At 41.7% G+C, this 26428-nt stretch overlaps 1 protein-coding gene across 1 annotated transcript in view; it reads left to right on the top strand.

The window, feature by feature from the left end:
• ADAMTS9 (ADAM metallopeptidase with thrombospondin type 1 motif 9) overlaps window positions 1–26428 on the top strand; it is a 131972-nt gene that overhangs the window by 86627 nt on the left and 18917 nt on the right. Inside the window, exons 30-31 of the mRNA XM_077821691.1 lie at window positions 13188–13355; window positions 19719–19892. Coding sequence (XP_077677817.1) covers window positions 13188–13355; window positions 19719–19892 — 342 coding nt within the window. The remainder of the gene's footprint in view (window positions 1–13187; window positions 13356–19718; window positions 19893–26428) is intronic.

The raw sequence follows: 26428 nt of genomic DNA, 5'->3' as shown, positions 1-26428 counted from the left end.
TATGATAAAAGGTGTGTTGCCGCTGAGAGAGCTTGAGCAAAAGCCACTGGTTCTGGTGTGGAGCCGCTGGTTCTGGCGTGGAGACTGAGGCTCTGAAATGGTCACTTGCTGTAATCTGGAGAGAGTTCTTCATGGCCTATGGGCAAGTTTGTGATTTGCTCTGCAGTGCCGCACGGGGGAAAGCACCCCTTCATATCCCACACATCACCGCTCTCCGCCTGGAAGAGAGGGAGAAAGCATGTTCAGCAGGCTACAGAGTCCCTGTGCCCCATGTTAAAGCAGGTGGGGAGAGGCACAGAGGGAGCAGCGCCTCTCATACTCCTGCAAAGTGTGAAGCTCTGACAGTCTGCACAGTTGCGCCAGCTGGGGGAAGTAATTTGTTACAGTCCCCCACCAGCAGCAAAGTACTGTCTTGGCTTCTTGGAGCAAGGGGGGAAGCTAGGTGGGAAATGTGACTCTAAGTCACAAGTCCATTCCTGAGCTGCTCCTGGGGCCAGGCAGGTGCTTGCCACTCGGAGTAAAGTCATGTAACCGCAGCCCTGGGGTGGGGCTCAAGCCTTCTCCCTGTTGCTTAGGGCAGCTTCTCCCTTCTTCCCTTAGGGGCATGGGTTCTTTATTTTGGTGCCTGGTGCCTCCACCCAAGGTGACTCTTCTCTGTGCCAGGGACACAGCAGGTGCTGTCCCTTGGGAAAACATTTAACACCATGTACTATACTAGGCATGTAGGGATAAAACAACACAACAATAAGGGGACTTTATGATGCCCAGGGCACAGAAGATAAGGGGTAAGGAAAGAATAGGAGTAACTAGAATAATAAAATAGCAACAATACCTGAAACCCTCCACCTGCCAGCACTTCCTATGCGCCCAATCCCTCCTAGCACCTGCCTAGGCAGCATGTGAGTGGAGAATCAGTTCTTTACTGAGCGATGCAGCACTATAATTGTTGGCCAGCTTAAAACTCATATGCAAAATAAACAGACATGGGATTTCTTATAAGACCTTCGCCCCTAAAAGGGTAGGATTGTCCTGAGGCTCCCTAGTCTGGAGTCCCAGGGAAAATGAAGCTGGCTCTTGGTAGCCTAACCTGGAATTGCTCCTCATCCTCCTGGGTTGCTGGTCTCTTCTGGGCTGTCACCTATCGGTGACCCAGTAACCACCACCAGAGTTCAACATTTCCCTCTGGGTAGGAACGAGAAGTTTCCTGGGGACCTCCCAGGCTGTGATACTTGTTCTGTCTCTGCTTCACTCCAACAACAACCCAACACTTTGTATCTGAACTCTGGCTAATGTTGATTCTGGTCGTGGCTTCAAGCTTGTTTTGTCACCAGCCTGTACTCTAGGTAGTCTCGGAAATGGAGTCCTGAGTCTCTGTGGCCATTGCCGCTATAGTCCAAGCGCGATTCCCTTAGAGGCTTAGAGTAATATGTCAGGAACAACTAATTCCAGAGGGGGTTGCAGTCACAATATGGCCCTATACAAACTAAGCATTAGTTATTATATTGCTTAGCATCTCACAGACATGTACAGTTCAGGTCCCCAGTTCAGGAAAACAGTTAATGCACGTGCTTAACTTTACGCATGTGCTTAAGGGCCCATTGACTTCATTAGAAGTCAGGCACATGCTTAATTGCTGACCTGAATAAGGGTTGAATTTTGCAACGAAAAATCCAAAAGTAGGAAGTGGTAGATGGACCAGGATTACCTTGATGCTCTGTTATAGGGATTAGTTTACCTTTCAATTTGTGAAGTTTTGTGGACATATGTGTTTTTGGAGGCACTATTTTCATGTTCTTTTCCACTGTATATTTTCTAGATTTAAACAAATAAACTTGGAAAATTCCCAGAAGGAAAAAACGTCTGGAACTGAAAGTTAAAGTGGTTCCAGTAAAGCTAACTCTTAGACACAAACTGGTTTAATGCATAATAAATGACCATTGTTTTTCATCCCAAAATGATGATACAGTGTTTGTTTGATTTTATCTGGAATGGAGAATATGAGCAGTTGAAAGTACTTAGACGAAGTTAATTGCATACCATTATTTGAATATGGATAAAATTACTCATTTTATCACTAGTTCACTTACTAACTCTTCTTTAGTATCCCCTCTTCCCATGAGCTGGACGTTTGCTGGTCTCTGCAGCACATTGGCATGAACTTGATCAAAAGGATATTTAGCAGTTGTGTTGACAAATGCTGATGGTTCATTAAGTGATTTCAGAGGGCGAGATACTCACTTCAGCATATTTGTTGTACTGGTGGGCTCACCTGTAGGTAAATAAAATACTGACATCATAAAGAGCTAATCCTCATTCCACCCGGCGGGAGGAAACAAACCAGTAATGGTTGCCATTTATCTGCAAGGTTACATTTGTCTCCCAAAGCACTGAATTCCCATACAGCAATTGAGCAGTGTGCCCGATGGCAGGAAACAGTGAAGGGCAGTAACACGGCAATGGAATGTGCATGGATGAGATGAAGAATGCTAGCTGGATCCCCGGGCTATGATTTGAAGCCTGCACATATTTTTTTCCCACGTTGCAAATTTATACGTAAATATCCTAGGCTACAATAGTAGTTGTTTCCTCATTGCTGAAGTATTAGAAATAGTAATGGATTTGTTCTTTAGAGAGAAGAATATGCGATTATCATGGACTCTGAGCATGCAGGCCTTTACCATAAATATAACACACATCGTGACTGTTCGGTTGTTAAGGACATAGTGTTGTAAACCTAGTTGCAAAGACACTTAAGGAACTCTATTCATGTTTTTTATTTTTTGTACTATCTCATCGGTAAGGCAGGTGGGTGTGCTGCGTGCATGGTTTCCTTGATACTAAGCTCCACACTTTAGCCTCTGGACGGTACATGATGGATGATGTATTTGAATGCAGAATCATAACAAGATATTTTCTGTTTTAAGGGAGCCCTGCTACCAAATCCCTGTAGCAAGTCATTTTGTCTGTCTTGCCTATTTAGATTGTCAGTTCTTCCAGACGGGGCTGTCTCTTACTATGTGCTTGTACGGCACGTATCATAACAAAACCATATTCTTAGTTGGGACCTTTTAGGCACTACCATTATACAAGTACTTAATCATTATAAAAGCGTGATGTCAGTTAAATTAGGCCACCCTCTGCTTTAATTGATCACATCTTAGTTCCTTAGCATGTCAATCACGCGTCCCTGGACACATAGGCTCCTTTACACTTTCATACACCAACTTGCTCATGTAACCTAGATGTCACTTTGTCCTGGAGGATGAAGAAGGAAGGAAAACATGCATGCCTCGTGTTGGTGGAAAATACATCAGTAGCAAATGCACTGGGGAAATGGTTCTGGTAATGCTGCCTGCATCAGTGCGACCCAAGGTCCTTACGAGGTATTATTTTTTGAAATTAAGTAGCTTGGACCATGGGTCACATGGGAAAATTCTGCACGTAGTGATACATATGTAGCAGTGTGGTCTTCAGGAGCTGGCACATCACTACACAGAATATAATGACGGTGCAGAACAGAGAGGCCAGGACAACCATGGAAGGAAATATGGGCCGTTACAAACACGACCTGGATGCTGCAGGGAGAAAGATGGGTACGTGACTTTTTCCTGTCTTGTGGTGTTACTCAGAGCCCCCTGTTGCCCACAGATGCGTACAGCTGGGGCCTGATCCAAAGTGTGAAGGAGTCACTGGGAATCTTTCCACTGAACTCAGTGGGCTTTGGCTCAGGTCTTTGAAGAGTTAGCGCAACCTTCCTGCCAAAGAGTTGCTTGACCAAGGGCCATCTCTCCGGGTGGGACTACACTGGGCACTAAGGGTCCGTCTACACTGCAAAATAAAAACCCCGCATCCGCGAGTCTCAGACCACGGATCAATGCCCTTGGCTGGGTTTCAGAATGCAGGCTCCAGCCTGAGCTGGAACATCTACCCTGCTATTTTTAACCCCATAGTGCGAGCCCAAGTCTATGGGATCCGGGCTCGTGGACTCAATGTTTCCAATCCTGCACTTGAGCATCCACAGTGCATTATAAACCTGGGTTTATGGCTACTGGATCTAGTGTCAGAGCCATGCCAACGTGTCCATACACAGACCTTCTCACTCGCATCTGTGGTTTGAGCTGTGTCCACACTGCAAAGTGGCAGGGCTTGGCTGGCTCTGACCAAGTCCCCTGAGTGTTTGACCCAAGGCAGATTGATTTGTGTATGGACAGAAGGGGAGCTTGGGCTAAAACCTGAGTCAGAGCCCGGGCTTAGTGTGCAGTGTAGACATACCCTGGAGGGCCAGTGAAATGGGCTACATACACATCCACCCCTGTTGTGCAAATTACATAGTATTCACTTAAGACTTCCTCGAGCAGAGCTAGCATGCGTACGTCTACCCACGCTGGAAATAGCCAGATACCGTAACTGGAGATGTGTCCCGCTGCGGCGTAGATGTGTGCAAAGGCCCTGATTTTCAGCGATTCTGAGAACCCACTGCTCCATTTGAAGTCAATGAATTTTTTTTTTCAGGAGGAATTATCACTAGGGTTTTGTCAAAAAATTTGAGGAGGAGGAGAACAGGGGTGCTGGAACAATTTTTGAAGTGGGGGTGCTGAGAGCCACTGAACCAAACTATAACCCTTGTATATAATGGAAACCACTTCAAGCCAGCAGGTACGGGAACGCCCACAACACTCATCATTCCAGCACCTATGGAGGAGGAGGGGAAACTGTGAAAATTCCATCCATTTTTTGGCCATGGTTTTGTCATTGAAATTAAAAACTGATTCAAAAATTCAAATGCCAGAAAATGTCAACCTGCTCTACTGATCATACTTCTGACCCATAGATTGGATGGCAGAAGTCCAAAGAAGCCAAATAGTCCATTGTAAAACCACCTTTCATGTGGCCGAAAACCCAAACACGATACAACACTATTGTGTCCGTGACGGTAACTTTCCTTATGGAAACAAAGGTAAGTTCTGCCCGGTTCACCAACAAGGAAACCCAGTGACTTCAGTGGAGGTAGAATTTGGTCCAAAGTGTTCTCTAGCACATGTCTACAAACTATTAGTTTTAAAAAAATTGTTCTTCTGTAGCAGGCATGTGCATTTTCTTTCACAAATATATTAATTTTATCCAATTCAAAAAAAAATCCCAGTGTCCATTTACTTTTCACTTCCCTCCTTTCTCTTACAGTGTCTGTGGAAAGGAAAGTATTACCGTGCATATTGCTGGGAGTAGGGTGACCAGACAGCAAGTGTAAAAAATCAGGACAGGGTGGGGGGTAATAGGTGCCTATATAAGAAAAAGCCCCCAAAATCGGGACTGTCCCTATAAAATCGGGACATCTGGTCACCCTAGCTGGGGGCGGATTTGGTGGACTCTGGTGCCATGGAGTGATTTTTGTTTGCCCTGCTTCAGTAGCTCTGTCTCTTCAGTATAAAGATCACTCTCCCCATTTTACTTGTAAATAGCTGACATGGCTTTTGGCCTGTTCCCAGAGATGGACACCACCAGTAGAGATGCACGAGTAGCATTGCACCATGAGTTCCACAAATGTGGCGAAGTCGTTCTGTATGAAAACGAGGGCCCTAATTAAGCAGGGGACTAGACCCACTGATGTCAATGGGAATACTCATGTATTTAAAGTTAGGCAGGTGCTTACATGTCTTGCTGAATCAGGGCCTATGAAATGAGCAAGTCCTTGTCCAGCCGCCGCTTTTGGAGGGTGTTTCCGTGTTGCTGAAAGCCATGTAAAGACTTCAATATGTTTTTTAAAATCCATGTAGCCCAATAAACAGCCAGCTGGCCAGAATTTATCCATGCTAATCTTGCTGATGTATACGCATAAGTCTTAACATATCTTCCCGTACCATGCTGAAAATGGGAATGGCGCGGTGTGCTTCACAGGGCCACATTTGCAGAGCACCCGCAGTACCTGTGAGTGGATCTGTCTGCGTGCACCAATGCAGAAGTGAAGTGCAGTAGCTACTTGATTGCCATGATCTGGTTACAGCTGCATTTAAGGAGGCCCACTGAATTTCAATAGCTTAGTGTCCAATGTAAAATGAGACTAAGTTGTATGAAGGGGAAACGTTAACCTCCTTAATTTTTCTTTTTTGTTTCATCTATCATTTGTTTCAGCTAAGCTTTTTGGATAGGACGAATGAGTGTTTACTTTTAGTATGATCCTAAAAGTGTGGAAATGTAAACCTTCAGGAATGGGTTTTAATTGCCTTTGAAAAGTTGCCCATTGCAAAATCTGATAAAAATGTGTTTAGCGTGATTTTTCCCTCCCTTCTTCAAGTAACTGATTATAATTATCTTTAGGAAGTCTTTTTGTTGCAGCTTGCATTTAATACTTCCCAAATTGTAAGGCTGCTGCACAGTATCTGTAAAAATGGCCTTGACAGCACTCTATACAATTTTGTTACTCTGAAGAATTAACCATATTCTTGGTGGGAGTTAGCAGTTCTGCCCTGTAGTTACAGCCAGTTGTCCATTTTCAAAATACAGATAGAGTAAAGTACGCACATTATAAGGGTCAGTTCTTGTGCTGGTATCATCCACATGTGTCCAGTTGCAGACGTTGGTCCTAACTGATCATAATTTGTGTAAATCTTTTATAACCTAAGTGGTCTTTGTGGGTATATATTCCGTTCTTTTCAGGCACTAAGCCAGTCAGAAATCTTGGAATCTATTGCAGACTTTCCATTTTGTAAGAGCCTTAATGAAGAAGGTGGCATCTTATCTTCCAAATTTTATACATAGGAAATGCAGTGAGGAATAAGCTGATGCAATTCACACATACTTGGTAACAATAAAATAATCTTCATAATTCTTGAAGTCTGAAATAGAAAGCAAATTTCTGTGAAAATGAAAATGCCAGCACCTGGACAATGGAACAGAACATTGCATCTCAGGAAATGATTTGCTTCACTTTCGGAGTTGCAGCTTCACTGACCTTGGCGGGAACAACTAATAAGGATATTTATTTAATTTAAGTAGTACATTTTAGGTTTGTTATTTTTAAATAGACACCTTTCCAAGACTCTAGGTGCCTTCCTCTAATTAATCACACAAAAAATATAAGTAAATTAAAACCAGGACATTGATTCTAAGTTTTTCTGGGAAAAGATTGTTTATTCTCTGTGTAAAGCAGAAGGCGTGATTATAATGCTGTGCACATGTTAAAGAATAATGATAACAATAAACAATAGAAGTGTTTCACTATACCCTTAGTGTAGTGGACACAGTTTATTTTTAAAGTAATAACAGTTTTCTACATTTATTTTCTCAACCGCAGCATTGCAGCAACCTGCTTAAGTATGAGAAGCAGAAGGCTGAAACTGACAGCTAACAAAAATGAAATTGACTAGAAATCAGCCTATGGCATGCTTTGCCAGATAACACCACACTTTCATCATTTTGTGCTGATAAGATCCAAGTTACATTCCCTAGCTGGCAGTGCATTAAGCCTGTTGGGAGTGGATTGGGACTTTGTTGCTATTCTGAAGCACCTCTCTAGCTCAGGCTAGAGCATGTAGGTGCGAGACAGAGGATCTTTGCCGCATGGGGCTTTGGAGGGTGGTAGGGAGTAAAGGTTTGGGGCAGTTCTAAAAGACCCAAGAAAAATTTCACTTGAACTTCTAAGTTCTCTGTCCATATATGTCTAAAACTTTCATATAGCTACCAAAGGGCCCAACCTCGTCAGGTGCTGAGTGCCCGCTACTTCAAGGGAGTGACTCCATTTTATGCTGGTGCAACCTAGAGCCCAGTTTGGCTTGTAGGGCCTTCTGCAGTCCTCAGTCAGTGTCTAATATCAGTGGCAGTTGCCTATGCAGACTAATTGCAGTAGCTCAGATTGACTTTCTGGGCTATTCTTTCTCTCAGACAAACGGGAATTCTCCATCTAATGTGAGCTCCAAAGTGCATGGAAAAACCCCATGGTATCAACTTCCTAGAGTCTTTCTACTCTCTTAATCCCAGCCATAGCTAATGGAAATTTTGCATGTGTCTAGACTGCAAGATCCCTGTTGGATTTTGTTGTTGTTTCCTTTGTTATGCCAGGCATTCTGCCTGGTTTGTAAGGTGTTAGGGTAGAATTTTCAAAAGCACTTCAGTGGGAACAGAGTTAGACTAACTGAGCATGTCTGAGAGTACAACCCCTAAGTCCAGAAACCCAATTAGCAAAAGACCAATACCTCTGCTACAGATTTAGGGCCAGATCCAAAGGCAATTTTGGTTAGTAGCAATCTCTTTATTGACTTAAATGAGCTTTGGATTAGGCTGTTATCCCATAAAAAGAAAGTCTCAATTCCTCCCTTTCCCCATTACTTTGAAGTACTTTCTACAAACAAAACCAAGAAAAGAGGAAGTGTTTTCATCTGTACACTTCACAGGCTTTAAAGAAGGCAAGGTCAAAGCTTACCTCACCATGGAGCTGTTACTGACATAAATTGTAAGCAGACCGTGTTGTTTCCAGCTATAAAAGAATTCTAAATTCTGTTAATGACGTGCAAAGTTCTTCCAGTGTTAGAAAGAAAAGATGAGTCAGGGTGCACCACACTTCCATAAATCACATACAGTAGAAGTGAAGCACATCCTTAAGCCTTTTTTTTCTGCGTCACGTATGCTTAAAAATAGTGCCCCCCAATAACACTGGAAATACCTGAAAAGAATTTTTAAAACATCCCAATGTGTGCTCTTGGCAAAGGGATTTTCAGTCCTCAGAGTCTTAGTTGCGTTTGATTGTTCATCCTACTATCATTCCTTTAAGAGTAAAAGAGTTTACAATGAAAGCAAATACGGCTGAGACAGAAAAATGTTTATGCACCGCTGTCTTATGTTCTTGAAAGGGAGAACAGAAGAATGTTGGGTACCAGACAACATCATCTTGAGAATATTGCAACTATATTCAAGCATTAGCAAAATTAGTTAAATGTACATAGACTCATAGACTTTAAGGTCAGAATGCAACTATGTGCATGTAAATGTGTGTGAAACTCGCCTAGCGACATCAAGTTTAAGGCCAGAAGGGGCCATCAGATCATATCACGTATATCACAGGCCACCCACGCACTAAACCCAATAACCAAAGTGAGACCAAAGTATTACAGCCCACAGGAGACTGAACTATTGTGCTACAGACAGAGAAATTGCAGCAAAGGAGGTTTAGGTTGGACATTAAGAAAAACTTCCTAACTGTCAGGGTGGTGAAGCACTGGAATAAATTGCCCAGGGAGGTTGTAGACGCTCCATCATTGGGGATTTTTAAGAGCAGGATAGACAAACACCTGTCAGGAGTGGTCTAGATAATACTTAGTCCTGCCATGAGTTCAGGGGACTGGACTAGATGACCTTTCGAGGTCCCTTCCAGTCCTATGATTCTAACTCTTTCCCCATGTACAGCATAGGTCTCAGAGTCACATTTTCTGGATATTCTTCCTGGTACTGTGAATGAATTGCATATGTGACCCCAACTGACGTGGGATTTCATCCTGTAAGGTGTTGACCTACTATGAGAGCACTCAGCATCTCACAGGATTGGACCCTGAATCTCTCTGTACCTCAATCTGTAAAATGAGGATAAAAATACTTACCAGTGGCACTGTTCCTAGCAGTACCACAGTTCTTGTAAGACAGAATATTTGTCAAATACTTTCAGCTCCCTAGAAAGGTGCTATGCATGAGCATTGTTATTAGTGTCTCTATGTAATAAATGGGAGGAAAATATATAGATTAAAGATGTACATCTCTCCGTTGACTGGGGAAAAGTACTAATCAAGTCTAGGGATTTATTTGATTTTTCACTGTTATGTTTAAGAGCCATGTCTGCCACCATTCCAGATGCAGAATGTGTAATGAAGATAGTGGAAATTTGTATTAAACAATCAATGGCAGGATTTAGTCCAAAGACGGTGACCAAATGAAAATGTTAGACGGTATTTGGTTGTAACAATATTTGAGACTGTTCTTAATCTTTGCTGCCCAGACACGATTTATTTTTTATTTACATTTGCTTTGGAGTTAAGCTGTTTGAACATTTTTTACAAAAACCACTGAGTTTCCAATGAAAAACACCATGGGATTTTTTTAACCAGCTCTGGCAAAAAAGCAAGACAAAATTTTGGAAAAAATTCTGACCTTATTTTTTTTTTCTGCTGACGTCTGAAATTTTGTCAAAATTGTGAATTTCCATAATTTTAAGCCATCCCTGTGTTGGAGGAAGGAGCTGTGTTTTCTCTCCGTTTTTTAAATGTGAGGCTGAGCTATTTTTTGGCCACCTGGAAACCACAGTACACTTCCACAAAACTCTTAAGAAAATTTAAGGTCCCTCCCCTAACTGAAAATACATGTGGTTTTCTCCTGGGTGGCACAGTGGATTGACTCATCCACAGGAAAGTTCAGCCCACTCAGATCCCTCCGCTGTAGCAAAGCATGGCTGAGGTGCTAGGGGTGGAATGAGGTAGCCTAACTATGGTCACTGTGTAGGCACCACTACATCCTATGCTGGTTCATCTTCTCTGCTCTTTGGGGGTCCATAGTAGACTGTATAACTTTACAGTAGACATGGTGCTTGGCTCCCCCTTTCCCAGTCACACACAAGGGCTTCCTCCCACTCCGATTGCTCAAATACATGAACATTTGAATACCTGACCTCGTAGGTTCAGTTCCCAGTTATTTGGGTTACTTCGTTATTTAGCTTTCCAAGGGAGGTTGTTCACCATGCCATTTTTGATATAGAGGTGGTGGGAGGGTGTCTTCTAGGGGAAATGCTAAATACCAAGGTGCTGGACATCTGCTCTGTGTTAACAATAAATATCCCATGGCTCCTTTTCTATGAGTAAGGATTAAAGCTAATAACTTTGGCCAAATTTTCCATTCCCCCATTTCAAATCTGCTGTGCACTGTCCATTTGATTTCAAGGGGAGTACCAGTTTCTGCAATTTTTCGCGTGTTGAGTAACACTCAGCTGAAGTCAATGAGATGAGCATCGGTAACTACTACACAATGTGTGTGAGTATTTCAAAAATCCGCTCCGTGGATTGCACAGCAGTTTGGGATCCTTTGAGATGAAAGGAACTATAGATCAGACATAAGGAATAAGAAGTGAACAGCCAGCTGGCCATCCTAACAAATAATTTACAAAGTAATGGGCTGCGCCTGAGACACAGATTTCAAATATGGATCTCAACTCCTTCAAAACCAGGGTGTTTAGCTTCAGGGTTTTGACATAACACGTTACAGTGACTGGGGCCAGGCACGTGGTTTGGATCTGGACTTCCCCATACTCTGCATCTGCATGATCTACTGGTTAAGAATTAGATAAGTTCATGGAGGTTAGGTCCATTGATGGCTATTAGCCAAGTTGATCAGGAATGCAACCCCACGCTCTGGGTGTCCCTAAGCCTCTAACTGCCTGAAGCTGGGAGTGGATGATGGGAGATGGATCACTTGGTAATTGCTCTGTTCTGTTCATTCCTTCTGAAGCATCTGGCATTGGCCACTGTCAGGAGACAGGACATTGGGCTAGACGGACCATTGGACTGACCCAATATGGCCAGTTCCTAGCTCCTGTGTGTCTTTTGGCAAGTCATTTAGGCTCTGCTTCAGGGAACAATCCCTATCCAGGGCAGCACTTAAACGTGTGCTTAAGGGCTTTCCTGATTCGGGACCTAAAATATCTCCTTGTCTTGGTTTTTACTTTTTGCTTATGTGCTGTCTCCCCTGCTCCCCACTTTTGTCTGGTGTATTTAGTTTGTAAGCCTTTTAGAGCAGGAACTCTCTCTGATGGCAAGTCAGCACAGTGTCCTACACAATTGAGCCCTACTGCTGTAATTAAAATAATAATAGAATGGGTTGGCTCTGGCCAATTTCTAGACTTAATGTAACCTCCAAGCTCCTACATGTACAATCCTTGTGTTTTTATTTACCAACTGCGGGTGACGGGAAACTTTTGGCTTGGTTTATTTCTTAGTAAAAGCACTGATAAGAGTCATCAAAAGGAAGGAAGAATCCTAAGGTCTATTTGACATTATTTATCTCCATCTTCCTGCATTCATTCCATTCTAAAACGAAAACAGGAGAACGGTTATACTGAGAGATTGCAGAAACTCTGTGTTTGTATTGAAGGACTAAATCCGTATGTTTGTGATATAACATGCAATGACTTGCCTAACGTGTAATGAAGAAATTGAAATTGAATCTCTTAGTGCATCATGCTGAGTAGGAGGTTTGTTCTACAAGAAACTGTCATATTAAATTTTTGTCGTGATTCCAGACCTCTTTTGAGTCCTAAATCTTTTGGAGGAGACTAATCTGAAATCAAAGCGAAGTTGCTTAGGGTTGGCATGCCAGAAGTGGTCACATCTGAAAAAGTTCAATGAACCTGCAGAGAGAGGTTGAAATTAGTTGCTTCACTACAAAGCGTACAGCTCACCTACCTGCTGATTTGCTTTTTGCTTTAATTCTTTATGTTCTGTCTTCTCGGCTTCTTCTGAGTCAGTTTCAAACGGTATACATCTGAAGTGGGAGCTTGTCCTGATTTCAGTATTTATTTAATAAAAAAAAATCCGTCTACATTGTTTAGTACAACATTAAAACAAACATAGCTTTAGAAACGTGGCATTCAGAAGGTTATGGATTTGTTTCTCCACTGCCTCGCTCCTTGTGGAGTCGTTTTAATATGTGCAAAGTGGGTGTAATATGTTGCTCTTCTGATTTCTCCGCCTTTTACTCTCGCTTGGCACATGAGTCAATGGCTACCCAAAAGGGACTCTGTCCCTTTAATTTTTTTAGTGGTAGAATGTACCACTCTAAAGGCCAGATTCTCGGCTGCTGAAAATTGACTTTGGTCCTTTGAAGTCACTGGAGTCATGCTGACTTATATCAGCCAAGAATCTAGCCTGCTGAATGCCACTTTCTATCCCATTCCTTTAAGTTGTTGTTGGTATTTTCTGCTTAGAAAGGCTTTTACAAGCAAGAATAAGATGCAATACATGATACAAATGAGGACATTTCTCATGGGCTAAATTCTGCCCTCTGTTACGACCCCTCATTATTAATGGCTACCATCATGAGACAGAGGGCATAATTTTTGGCCTGTTACATTGAGAATAAATACCCTATTTAGTTATTGGATGTATGTAATAATGTAACCCTAACTGCATTAAAACTGTCTCCTTGCTTTCCATTTCCAGTGTTCTGCTTCTTGTGGACGGGGACATAAACACCGAAATGTGTACTGCCTGTCAAAGGAAGGAAACCGCTTAGAGAATGATTATTGCAAGCACCTTGCTAAACCGAACGTGCAAAGGAAGTGCAGAGGGGGCAGATGTCCGAAGTGGAAAACAGGAGTCTGGGGACAGGTGAGCTGCAACATTTTACCTCTTGCACCATTAGGTAGTTCTTATCTGTTGCATTGTTTGCAAGCGTCATTTCAATCCTTTTGCAATAAAAGTATAAATGTTCTGGGTGACGTGCTCAGCTCGGGTAGCTCGGCATTGCTCCAGATAAGCCTCTGGAGCTGCACTATCGACATCAGCTGAAGTCCTAGCACTGTTTTAGATACAAAAGGGGGTGGTCAACTGCTAACAAAGAAGCACCAGTTGTAAATTTCTTCAACTGCTGCTAGAAAAGGCATTGCTGTGTATGAGTAACCAGACTCTCTTCTCCTCCTCCTTCTTCTTTATTATTGCAATACTTTGGATCCTGAGTGCAACTGTGATTAATTTGGAGGCGTATGAAATTTAAATGATTGTTTGTTAATCATTTTCCTATTCAAGTTGAGAAAATATATAGGAGCTATTAATTTTAAAACGTACTTTTCACTCAGTTTTGTGTTTTTCCAAATGCATTACACGGGAACAACAGCAGTCTACCTCTGTGTCATTACAAAATCAGGTGCTTCGTGCATAGGCTGGAGGAAAGTAGGAAAGTCTGGATTTTTCAAGGATGCTGTTTGCTGAGAGCATAACTTTCAGACATTTTGTTTCTTTATTTACATTGCTTTCCCCATATTAAACTCTTGAGAAATATTTCAGGCATGAAAAATATCAGTTTGCTTTTCTCATCCTTTTCTCTCTAACACTGAGAGTGGAGTTTGGTTTTTGAAACTAAAATTTAATATTTTCTATCACACCAAATTGCACCTTTAACCTATTTCATCAGATTTATATTTACCTCTGAATCTGCATTTCACATGGACCTGAATGATGTGCTAATCAGTCAAATTATTGAAGATCCATAAGTAAATGAATTTTTAACTTGGGACATTTTTAACTTGGACATTCACAATCTTTCTTTGCTTTCTATATGAAACCCTAAGATTCTTGCTATATGCATCCTTTCCTAAAAGATAAAACATAAAAATGTATGTACTAATATTAATATTTGTCTATACAGATGCATGTACAGATGTGTTCATCAAATGTCAAATATTAAATTTAAAAAGCATTAAATCCATCATTATTTTCAGACTTGGATTTTTTATTCTCCTCTTAGAATAAATAGAATATGTGCTGTACAATATTTGTATTTCTTTCTTGAAGAATAGGGTAATCATATATTCATCATACACGTTTAGTTGTTTAGGCCCTGATCCTCCAAAAAAAATACACAAGTAGTTAATGTTAAGCATCTGAGCAGCCCTATTGAACTCAATGGGTCTCCTCCCAGATTTAAAGTTAAGCACAGTGCCTTATTGTTTGCAGTACTGTGGCCTTAATTTTGTCCAAGAACCTACAAGAATAAAGACTCACATGACCATTAAAATGTCTCATCATATCAGATCTGCACTTTATTTAAAGTGACTGCTCCTGAAAGCAATTTTTGCAGCTAATAAAAGTCAACGTACCAACACAATGGTCGGTTGATTGCTTAAAAACATGCTAATTTTAATTGATAAAGATAAATGTTTTAAAATTCAAAACATTCTACTGCATGATAGGATTCAGTTTCATACAATTTGAGAAAGAAGCTCAGCTTAATGAGACTATGAGGTGATTTATGGCCTAAAGTAATCTGTTATGACGAGGCAATTAAAGAATATTTGTATTCTTTATATACTAGAGAGCATTGCCAGCGTGACCAGCTGAGGATCTGGCCCTAAAAATTAGCTATGAAAGCAAAGATGAAAATGCATCATATAACAGCAAAATAGATCATTTAAAAATAACAATGTTATGATACTGTTTCCTTATTCTGTGTGTAACACAGAGCCAGTCATCAAGTAGTAAATTGGAGGAGTTTGTCTACGTTTGATGTAATAAAACTGGAACTGGAACTGGAACAAGGTAGAAGTCTTGAATAATGTCATGCCATAGTGGCATGCATGCCACACTTCTAGAAGTGCCTTTTATGCTAAATACTTTTGGAAGTATACACGTGATTTGTTTATAAACTGCTGAACAACAGCGATTAAAATGCTTTCTCTGTATGATAAATCCTGAAGCCTGCTAAATAACAAATAAAAGCATAACTGGTCAGCTGAAGTCAGCTTGGCCAGATCCCACACTGGTGTAAATCAGTGTAGCTTCATTGACGCTTGTGCAGCTGTAATGATTTACATCAACTGAAGCCCAGGGCCAGAGTTTTTGAAACATCAGCTCTCTATTTGGGCTCCAAGATGTCACTAGAATGGTTAGAATGAGTTAGGAAATTGATTTCTGAACTAGACAGCCAAAAGTAAAGCTGTGCGCTCTGTAACACTTAACACAATTCTAATGTGTCTGGATTCTAAAACAGAAGAAATTAACAATCACACTCTGGATCCAGTGCCTACTGAGGTCAGTTCAGTTGTTGATTTCAATGGGTTTTGGAGCAGGACCTTAGAGATACAGGATACAGCCCCAGGCACGGTGGCAGGAAAGTATCTGGAGTGCATATGCAGTTGGCTCACTGGCTTCACTGGGTTTGACAACCAGGGGGAGTTTGGCCTCACTTAGAACTGCAGGATAAGGTCCTCAATTAATACAAATACGGGCAAAACTACAGCCAGCTATATACGCCTTTTTCAAGGAGAGTGACATTTAGTAGCAGGCCAGTTCAAGGCCTGGGCACCATTCCCACTCCATGTTAAAGTGAGAGGAGAGAGCTGGTGCGATCCTTCCACACCATGGGTGAAATGGGCTATGTGCTGTTTGAAATCTTAGCTATGAACAGTTTGGATACCACCAAAGAAGCATTGAGTTGTTTCATAGATCTTAACAACTGTAAAAATAAGAACGGTGCTACATTACCATGAAATTGTCTCTTTCCGTAGCGGGTAAACCAGCAATAGACTGTGTGAGATGTAAGACAGAGTTTTAAAATACACATACATTTTCTTTGTCACCACACGCCCACAGTGTGTTGTGTTGTGTTTGTGTTGTGTGTGCCCGTGGCTGTTTCCTTTTCCTTTTAGGAACAGTACTTGAATGATTAATAATGAATACTAGCCAGCACAAAGTGCAAGAGAGTACTCCAGTCCTGTATGTTTTCTGTTATCTGGACTGGCTTGTATTTAATTTCTGGGCAATTCTTTTCTAGATAATTATAAATCCTCCTTCCTAGAGCAAAACATTTTTTAATTTATGCATTCATATGAAAAGGTTTGTCTCTTCAAGTAATGAATGGACTTGTGTTTTTAACTGAGAAAATGCCGTGAGATGTGGGGGAGTGATAGCTCAGTGGTTTGAGCATTCGCCTGCTAAACCCAGGGTTGTGAGTTCAATCCTTGAGGGGGCCATTTAGGGATCTGGGCCAAAAATTGGGGATTGGTCCTGCTTTGAGCAGGGGGTTGGACTAGATGACCTCCTGAGGTCCCTTCCAGCCCTGATATTCTATGATTCTATGACAGCTTATGCCAGATATGTCTATGGCTTATAAGTGTAAATCAGCACCATTATCTTTTAAGCAGTAAAAATAACAATACTTATTCTGTAGTCTGAAAATTGTCTGTCTATTTAGGTAGATTTCAGGTTGAAACCTGGCCCTATATTTTTCTCGGTGATAAACTTGTAACATGAGTTAATATGTTCCATTTTTACTGTTGTGTTTCTCTGTAGACAGTGGAGAATTTGTGCTAAACTACATCGTGTCTATGGTGAAAAAAGTGGCAGGTTTGTTCTGTCCCACATAGATGATAAATATATGAGTATAGTAACAGTCCGCCCTGATCCTTACATGAACAGGGGGAGGACTGTAGTATCAGGTTTATTATGCTTTTAGGGCCAGATATCCAGGAGGTGTAAATCAGAGTTGCTCTTCTCAGATCAACAGAGGTGAGTCAATTGGTTTGATAAAGTAAAACAGTGATCACTGTTAAAAATATACTGTAGGGCAGTCTCTGTCTAAATGGGCATTTATAATAGTGTCTAATTCTATTATTAGGAATCCAGCTGTAAAATCCTACCTGTACTCTGACAAATATGTAAACGTTATAAACAGAGAGTGAGAAGGCTGCATACTGATTAGGGGCTTGATCCAAAGCAGACTGAAATCAGTGGAATGACTCCTATTGACTTCAATCACCTTTGGATCCGGATGCTAGGTGTGGTAACACTTTTGAAAGAATTCTTGGCCATAAACTGGCAACTTCCTTGTTTTCAGAACCTCATAGATGACACCGCTCTGATTTGTAAGAAAAATTGTGTCCATCCAATATTCATGTTCTAACAGCGGCAGTAGTTACTCCTCTGTTATCAATTAAGCCAAAGTGGTAGTTTTGGAGCCTCGTGTTTTTTGGCTGTGTTCTGGATAAACATGTACAGTACAGCAGGGATCTCAGGAGCGAAATCCTGCCCCCCTTCAAGTTGATGAAAAAATTCCCACGCCAAACGATTTTTCCTGACTTAAGCTCACAAATGGGGTGTGATCCTGGCTCCACTGAATTAAGCAGGAGTTTTTCCTCTTGACTTCAATTGAGCCAGGATTTCATTCCAGGTGAGCCCGTAAATTAGCCAAAATCTTTTCCTGGCGTCTGGTGTCCACGGCTTAAAAGCCCCTGTCTGGTCCTTGGGAGTGTTATAGGTTTACATACAGTAAACTGGAATACAGTTATTACAGCTTTACATACAATAAATTCCATTACTAAAATAAGAGATCACTGTCCTTTTTAGCTCACTATGTTGTATAACATTTTCCTGTTCAATTCAGTATCAAATGCATGATTAGCCCCTTCTAGGACAGAGCTGCAACTTTAACCCCTTCTGTCAATATCACAACATTCTTGCAAATGTGTGTTTTGTAGGTGATAAACTTGGGCAAAAGTTATTTAAAAATGTACTAAGCATCCGGGTGGATGTGTTTCTCCGACTGTGTTTCCACTATTCAGCTCACTCTCTCTTGTGGAATGTTTAAGATAAACCGTGTTATTAATCACAATAGAACCACTACAGCATATGGGATGTATTTGCATCACCAATCATAGGAATCTAACTGCATTGTGCTACTTTTCCAAGTTACACAAACCAGCCTTTCATAAATATTTATAACCAGGAGAATGTTCACAGTCGGGGGGGTTGGGGGGGGAGAATTTGGTCTCCTTTGCTTTATGATGTGTTCAGATACTAAAGGAAATGCTGCATTACAGAAGAATACTTTTTAAAATTTTGGAAGAGGATTCCTTGCACATTATAAATTGTTTAATTCCATTACATAATAAGGCTTACTTTCGTGGTATTATAAACTTGTTTTCTCAGTAGCTCATATATTAATTAGGTCTTTTCTACTAATTTTTAATTCAACAAAACATTAATCATAATATCTACATTTCAACCATTTCTCTTATACACACTTCTGTCTAATCTTTACTAATCTTGTCCCACATTTACAAACTATATATTAGGACCTAACAATAAAGAATCCATACAGCAGTGAAGTTAAGTATCAGTTCATCATCATATATTGTGGGATGTTAGCAGAAAGTATTTTTGTATGGGAAAAAAATTAAGCTATTGAAAACAGTGAGCTGTAGACATCAATATTCAAAAATCGGAAACAATGTATTTTGCTCATTATTAAAATCAGGCTTATAGTATATGACTAGAAGTGGATAAAAACGTGCTCATGCCATAATGAAGCTAACGTGTGAAAGTAAAGCAACTAATTTACAAAAATAGTTCTGTTTGTGGGGATATGCGGTATGTAGTCATTTGCTATGGTGAATATGTACATTAAAAGCAATTCCAGAAGTCGAGTACCTACAAATCTTCATTGCTTCAGTTCTTATGCTATATAATTCGTGCTTCCTTTACATTACAGGCTGATCAGTCTCCTGAACGATGTTTCTGGAAAGTGTGATTTATTTATTTAAACTATTGAACTGAGTGTGCAAGGAGTAACATACAATTCCTGCTGACTCTAGCATCTTGTGATTTTTTTTTTTTAACAATGCTGCTATCCTGAGAGATTTTTGCAGTATAAATCTTATAGGTGAAAACCAGACTCCGCTGAGGTTAATGGCAAAACTCCCATTGACTTCACTGGAGCCAGGACTTCACCCTATGTGTTCAGATTCTCTGCAAAATGTTTTCTTACATGGAGAAGAATTTTCTGCATCAAAAAGAATCAGAGTTTTAAATGTCTAGGTGCTATGGCTTGCTCACTTAGACGAGTGTTAAATGTGTTTGCAGAACTCAAAGCAGAGCTCCCTTCCTCATCTGAAATCAGAGAGGTTCACTACAGCAACAGAGAGTTTCACAAGGAAAATAAGGAAAGCTGCAACTTACTTCTTTTTTGTCCCTCTTTAGTGCTCTGTGTCCTGTGGACGAGGAGTTCAGCAGAGAAATGTATATTGCCACCCGGGCACTCAGAAACCAGCCAGGGAGACGGACTGTTACCAATTCACAAGACCAGTCTCTGAACAGGAATGCCACATTGCTGAATGTCCCAGTTACAGCTGGGAAATGGAGGAATGGCAAACTGTAAGTAGAAAGGGCCCGTAGCAGGCAGCTTCAGCGGTATTCAAAGCATACCAAAGTAAGACCTTCTTCCTGACGTTTACCAGGATCACATTACTCGTTCTGTGAAGTGTGAACTACAGAGAGACTTAGGAGATGGCTGGCTTGTTCAAAAGATTGTTGTCAGATGGCCAGGGTTTACACTAGACAGGGTTGGAGCTTGCCTTGAGACAGACGGAGGGTGTATTTGTGTGTTTGCGTCTGTATGTATGTGCATGCATTTAAATTTAGAACTTTAGATTGCCAAAAAAAGAAAAGAAAAAAGAAAGTCTGGCATAAATTACATAGTGATGTATGCAGACTGGGCCAGATTTTTAGAAAGTGCCAAAGAAAGCAGTGGAGCATAGGAAGATGCATAGTACAGGTTTATATGTGCATGCTGCAGAATGTTTTGGTAGGACCTGCACAAAGCCAGTATTTTTCACATTTTGCTGACGCAGCACCCGATTCCGCCCCGCTTTTCCCGTTCATTACTAGCTGCCTTTGGGCGCGAGTCTGCCATCCGTACACATGCAGGAGTAGTAACTTGGTAAGTACGTTTGATTGAGCTAAGTTTCGCTATTTGCAGAGCTGTAGGAAGCTGTGGAAGCTGTGCATTTAAAAAGTAACCTCCCACACTACATCATCATCTATGTGCCTTTGGGATACTTGTCCAAACTCCCTCCACCCCACCCCCCCAACGTGATAACTCTCCCCATCCAACATGAGATTTCTCCTCCTTATTCCACCAGTTCAGCATCTTTGAAACACACCTAGGTTCAAGCTGCACTCAGATCTCTTGCACTGTGTTCTTGCACTTACTGTGACCGGTGCGTGTGTAACCCATACCCTCCTGGGTGTGGTGTTGTGTCCCATAGAGTGTCACCGAGACCACTTAGAGAGAGATTAATGAGTCTGCTCTACTGCCTTAGCTAAGAGGTTTATGGCTTTTAGCTCATGCAGTAGAGGCTCATGCACTAAGCTTCAGAGGTCCCAGGTTCTATCCGGCTCGCCGACGACCAGGGTTTGTTGGTGTTACACACGGTATCAGGCATCGTTAGAATTTCAGCGTTACTTGCGGTAAACCTACTAAACTGTGTCTAAGTGGGAGGATGATAGTTATCACAGAGATTATGACATACCAGCTGGAGCCCGTGAATATAGCAAGGGCAAACAAGGATGAAGCCAGAAGCCTGTTCAAGGCCAGCAGGGAAGCTATGGATTCTTACTGTCTACCAAAGCCTCCAAGTAGATGTAGGCTCCACTTCTCAGCTGTCTAAATCCTGCATTTGGATATTCAGGTTGCCCATTTGATTATCTAAATGCAGGATTTTTATGCCTCTTGGGCCATCCGCATTCAGAATTTAGACTTCTAATGAACCAAAATGAAGGACACAAAGACAATTAATGTAGGAAGCTTAATATGATGCCAGATTATTTTCTGAAGATAAATATGGTTGTCTATAAACCCCAGTTCACAAAAGTTACGCTAGAAATGAGAACACAGAGCCAATTTTGTTCTAAAATGGCTTATGTCTCAAGGAATAATCAATTGGCGATTGACTGGTCACATGGTACTAGCCCTTCCCCCTTATTTCCAGCTGCTACGTTACATTCTAACACAGTTAAAACACATAACTTGCTAACATTACTTTTCTGCTGTAGTTACCCCAAAGTGGCATAATGGTGAATGGGAGGGGAGAGGCCTGGCTCCCAAAAGAATCCCTGTATTACACAATAGACCAGGAGATGAAAAAGGGTGAGCGTAGGACTGTTTGAAATTTTTCAGCTGGATTGTCCAAAAAATCGAATTTTTGAAAAAAAATCTGACAACCTGCTGACTTGTTTGAAATGTTTCATTTATTGGAGACATTTTTGGTGATTTCTAGCAAAATGAAAATTGCAGGGCTGTTTCAAACACTGCACAATGGAAACAACTTTAAAATTTGTCAATATTTAATTATGGGGTTTTTTTAAATGCCATCCCCTACTCATTGAGAACCCTTGAGCTGGATATTTCACAGTAAGCAACAGCTGACAGAAATTTCTGAGCATAGAGAGGGTTCAAGTTCAGGGTTTTATTCTGCTGCTTTTGTGAGGAGAATTGCTTTGCATCCTCATGTGTAACAGACCTTTCATGAATCTCCTCTTCAGTCCAAATGGCAACCTGCTTAATGTGCCTTTTGCTCTGCCTCCTGCTGCAGGCACATAACACTTATTGATATCAGTGAGGGTTTGGGGCGCATTAAGGACCTATTGAAATCAATGGCAAAGCTCCCAATGACTTTAATGGTGCAGGATCAGAGTCTATGTACATTGTGGTTCGTAATGAAGGCTGCAATGGTGTGGATTCCATCCCATAAGGAGAGCAGAATAATCATTAAGTGATCTAGGGCCTGGTTTTAATTCACACTAAGGCCCCTTTACAGTGCTTTTGCAATGCAAAAGGGTCTTAAAGCAGGAATAAATTCTTTAAGGCCTGTTTACGCTGCCAGAGGGGGTCCTCAATTTAAATGAGAAACTGGTCCCTTCTATTCAGAATGCAAAGGACAATCTAGCGCTGCCCGTTTACTATATTCACCTGCTCAGAATATTGGTGTGCTCAAAAACTCCCATTTTCTTTATTATTATGCTGTGGTTATATACAAGAAATAAGAAAAAAAAATTCACAGACGAAACAAAAAGCATTTCAGTCCTGCAAAGGCTGTGGAATGTTTCACCTGCAGCAAGAAGATTCAAGGTTAAAGCAGCAGCTCCATTCTGCCCTTTTATTTGTTCCTTCTCTACTAGCTCATCCTTGATTCAGTACAGTACAGTACACTCATTCATTGTAGCCAAGAGTAAAACGGATTATTGTATATACCTCACAGCCCTGTGGTACTCGGCCTTATGGACTATGTTACAGACAAATTTAACCAACTTTGTTCCATTAGCTGTGCCATAATCTTAATGTTTGAGAGCTGTAATGATGTTCTAGTCATATGTGGGGGCAGCTGAGGAACGATTCCAAGGCTACTAGAAACGTTGGGGATCAGATCTGTAGCTGGTGTAAAGTGGCATAAGTCCATTGACTTGAACGGAGCTACACCAATTTACAGCTGCTGAAGATCTGGCCCTGCGGTTACAAGGCTGAGGAGGTAAGGAACAGAGGCAGAACAGAATAGACTATGAGCTGTTTGCCTCAGACAGAAGTGCGTTAGCATGAAAGAAATTTGCAAAAGGCTAAGCTGCTGTCCCAAACAACACATTTTCTTCTACAGAGGACATTAAACCCATTCAGCTAATGAATATGCAAGCAGGAAGCAAAGTAGTTCACCGACCAGCATGCCGTTTTAGTACTTACCAAACAACATAATTAGCCCTTAAAGGAACTTCTCCAACCTGGCATCCTCTCTCTCATTTTTGCAGCTGGAGAGAATGACCCGCTCCTCTTCCCACCACTTTTGTGGGAGGCGGATGTTCACACTGGTTTCTTAAAGGGCTCCCCACCGGACTGTGTGCACTCTGGAGATCTCAAGCATGTGACACATTGGATTCCAAGGAAGCTTTAGGGATAGAGGGGGGGAGAGAAAACCCTCCTTGCCCAAGAAGACTCACTAATTGAAACCCACTGCGGATGTTGCCCATTTTGAATTTGTCACTGCTTCTCTTGAAGTAGTTTTCATTTTGTCAGATGTATGGTTAAAGCGAAATCACCTCCTTGCCAGCTATAAATACAGCAGGCATGTTATTCATAGGGTTGTGGCACAGATTGCTTTAATATGCTGTGAACAAGGAATGCAGTGAACCCAAATTAACACTTATGGCATGACCTAAAATAACGTTACAGCACCGTTCACTTTTTGTTTTCATTTTTTAAAGGGGGTTTGTCAAGCATTGTTTAGTCTTCCTTTTTTTAAAAACACCACTCTAGTCTTGCCAATGAAAAGCCATAGGGAACATCCTGGAAACCATCTCTTGTTATAGTCATTAATTAACTCTTCTAGCTTCTTGCAGCACTGAGGATGCTGAGCTTGCTGGGTTGAGTGGGCAGGTGCTCTATGGTGTTGGTGGCCTCTGATGTAGGGGAGACAGGCCTGCCGATGTGGGGGGGCAAAGGGGAAAATTGCCCAGGGGCCCGGGCGATTTAAAGGGGCCTGGGGGGCTGCTGCTGCAGTAGCGATGGCCGGGAGCCTCAGGCCCTGTTAAATCACCCGGGTTGGCCACAGGGCTCCTAGGCACATGCATGGCCAGCACCGAGTTTCTACTCTGTGGGGGAGGGGTGCTCTGCCCTTATGCGAGAATGCTGCAAAAGAATGGAAGTTAAAAAAAAAAATACAAAATTGTGTATTTCTGGCATTTGTTACTTCAGGGGAAATCTTTCAGTCCTGACTTAGGCAGAATGCCCATCGAAAAATGTCAATACAAAATATTCTGATTTTGTTTTTTACTTTTTTGTTTTGTTTGCTTGCTTGACTTGAATTCACAAAATGCTTCAGTTGACCTAAAGCTGCATTTTTTGGGGGGAGGAGAGGTGGAAAAAGTTAAAATTTTTGGCCAGCTCTATTCATGAGCTTAAAGTTAAGCACCTGCTTAAGTATCTTGCTAAATCAGAGCCTAAATAGACAAGACAGAAGAAAGGCGAGAGATGCCTTAGACTTGCTTCCCCTTCCTCTTTGCCCAGGTCTTTTGCCCTTTAGGGTACATGGCAAGGTTCCTCATTTTACAGATGAGCAACTGAGGCACCAAGAGATGAAGTGATTTGCCCAGGGTCACTCATGGAATCTGTGGCAGAGCCAGGAACTGGAATCTCATTTCCTGGATCTCAGTCCATGTATCTTAACTGCAAGACCCTCTTTCCTCCCTAGTTAAAAATTAATAACACACTATGGCAATATACTGTCACTGTATCTGTCCGTCACTTTGTCTTTTCCCCATTGCATCTAAGGGCAAACTGGAAGTCATGTTCGAGGATTCTTCTGCCTCTTGGACAATGTGACAGTCTGAATTTTTTCTAGTATATGTTTCAGCCTATCAAGGGAGCTTCCACCACCTGTTGCTTGTGGAATTATTGCTTGGCTTATATGAAGTTTCTCTTCATTAACTGGAGCTGGCATCAGTCTAGATTAAAAATCGTAGAACTTATTCCTTCTCCCGCGGCATCCAGATTTCTGCAGAAACTCCCTAATTAGAATGGAGCACTTCGGTTAAGGTATATGCTGCATTGGAAAGGTGACAATTAATGCTTTCTGTTGACTGTGCTTAGAGAATCCCGTAACCCACTTTTAAATGTAATTTAAAGGAGTACTCTACTTATACCATGAGGCGATACCTGAGAAGGGCAAATATATAGCACATCTGGTTCGCTCTCCTGGGAAATCACAGTCAAGCAAATTATTCTGTCCCCCTTAGGAGTGCCACATTTCAGTTCAGACCTAGGGGAAATTTCCACTCTTGGGACCTAAAGAGAGTAAATAAGGTTGAAAAAGCACATAGAATCATAGAATCATAGAATATCAGGGTTGGAAGGGACCTCAGGAGGTCATCTAGTCCAACCCCCTGCTCAAAGCAGGACCAATCCCCAACTAAATCATCCCAGCCAGGGCTTTGTCAAGCCTGACCCTTAAAAAAGTCTAAGGAAGGAGATTCCACCACCTCCCTAGGTAACGCATTCCAGTGCTTCACTACCCTCGTAGTCAAAAAGTTTTTCCTAATATCCAACCTAAACCTCCCCCACTGCAACTTGAGATCATTACTCCTCGTTCTGTCATCTGCTACCATTGAGAACAGTCTAGAGCCATCCTCTTTGGAACCCCCTTTCAGGTAGTTGAAAGCAGCTAACAAATCCCTCCTCATTCTTCTCTTCCACAGACTAAATAATCCCAGTTCCCTTAGCCTCTCCTCATAAGTCATGTATTCCAGTCCCCTAATCATTTTTGTTGCCCTCCGCTGGACGTTTTCCAATTTTTCCTCATCCTTCTTGTAGTATGGGGCCCAAAACTGGACACAGTACTCCAGATGAGGCCTCACCAACGTCGAATAGAGGGGAAAGATCACGTCCCTCGATCTGCTGGCAATGCCCCTACTTCTACATCCCAAAATGCCATTGGCCTTTTTGGCAACAAGGGCACACTGTTGACTCATATCCAGCTTCTCATCCACTGTAACCCCTAGGTCCTTTTCTGCAGAACTGCTGCCTAGCCATTCGGTCCCTAGTCTGTAGCAGTGCCTGGGATTCTTCCGTCCTAGGTGCAGGACTCTACACTTGTCCTTGTTGAACCTCATCAGATTTCATTTGGCCCAATCCTCTAATTTGTCTAGGTCCCTCTGTATCCTGTCCCTATCCTATCCTATCCTAAGATCAGCAAGGATTTCACTGTTAAGCCAAGCTGGTCGCCTGCCATATTTACTATTCTTTCTACACATCGGGATGGTTTGTCCCTGTATAAGGATTCTTTAAAATACAGTCAGCTCTCCTGTACTTCTTTCCCCCTCATGTTATTCTCCCAGGGGATCCACATGTAGCCAGTGGGGTCTTTTTG

The sequence above is a fragment of the Eretmochelys imbricata genome, chromosome 7, assembly GCF_965152235.1.
Source record: "Eretmochelys imbricata isolate rEreImb1 chromosome 7, rEreImb1.hap1, whole genome shotgun sequence".
Taxonomy (NCBI): Eukaryota; Metazoa; Chordata; order Testudines; family Cheloniidae; genus Eretmochelys; species Eretmochelys imbricata.
The sequence above is the reverse complement of the archived record's forward strand: the minus strand, read 5'-3'. Positions and strand labels throughout refer to the sequence as shown.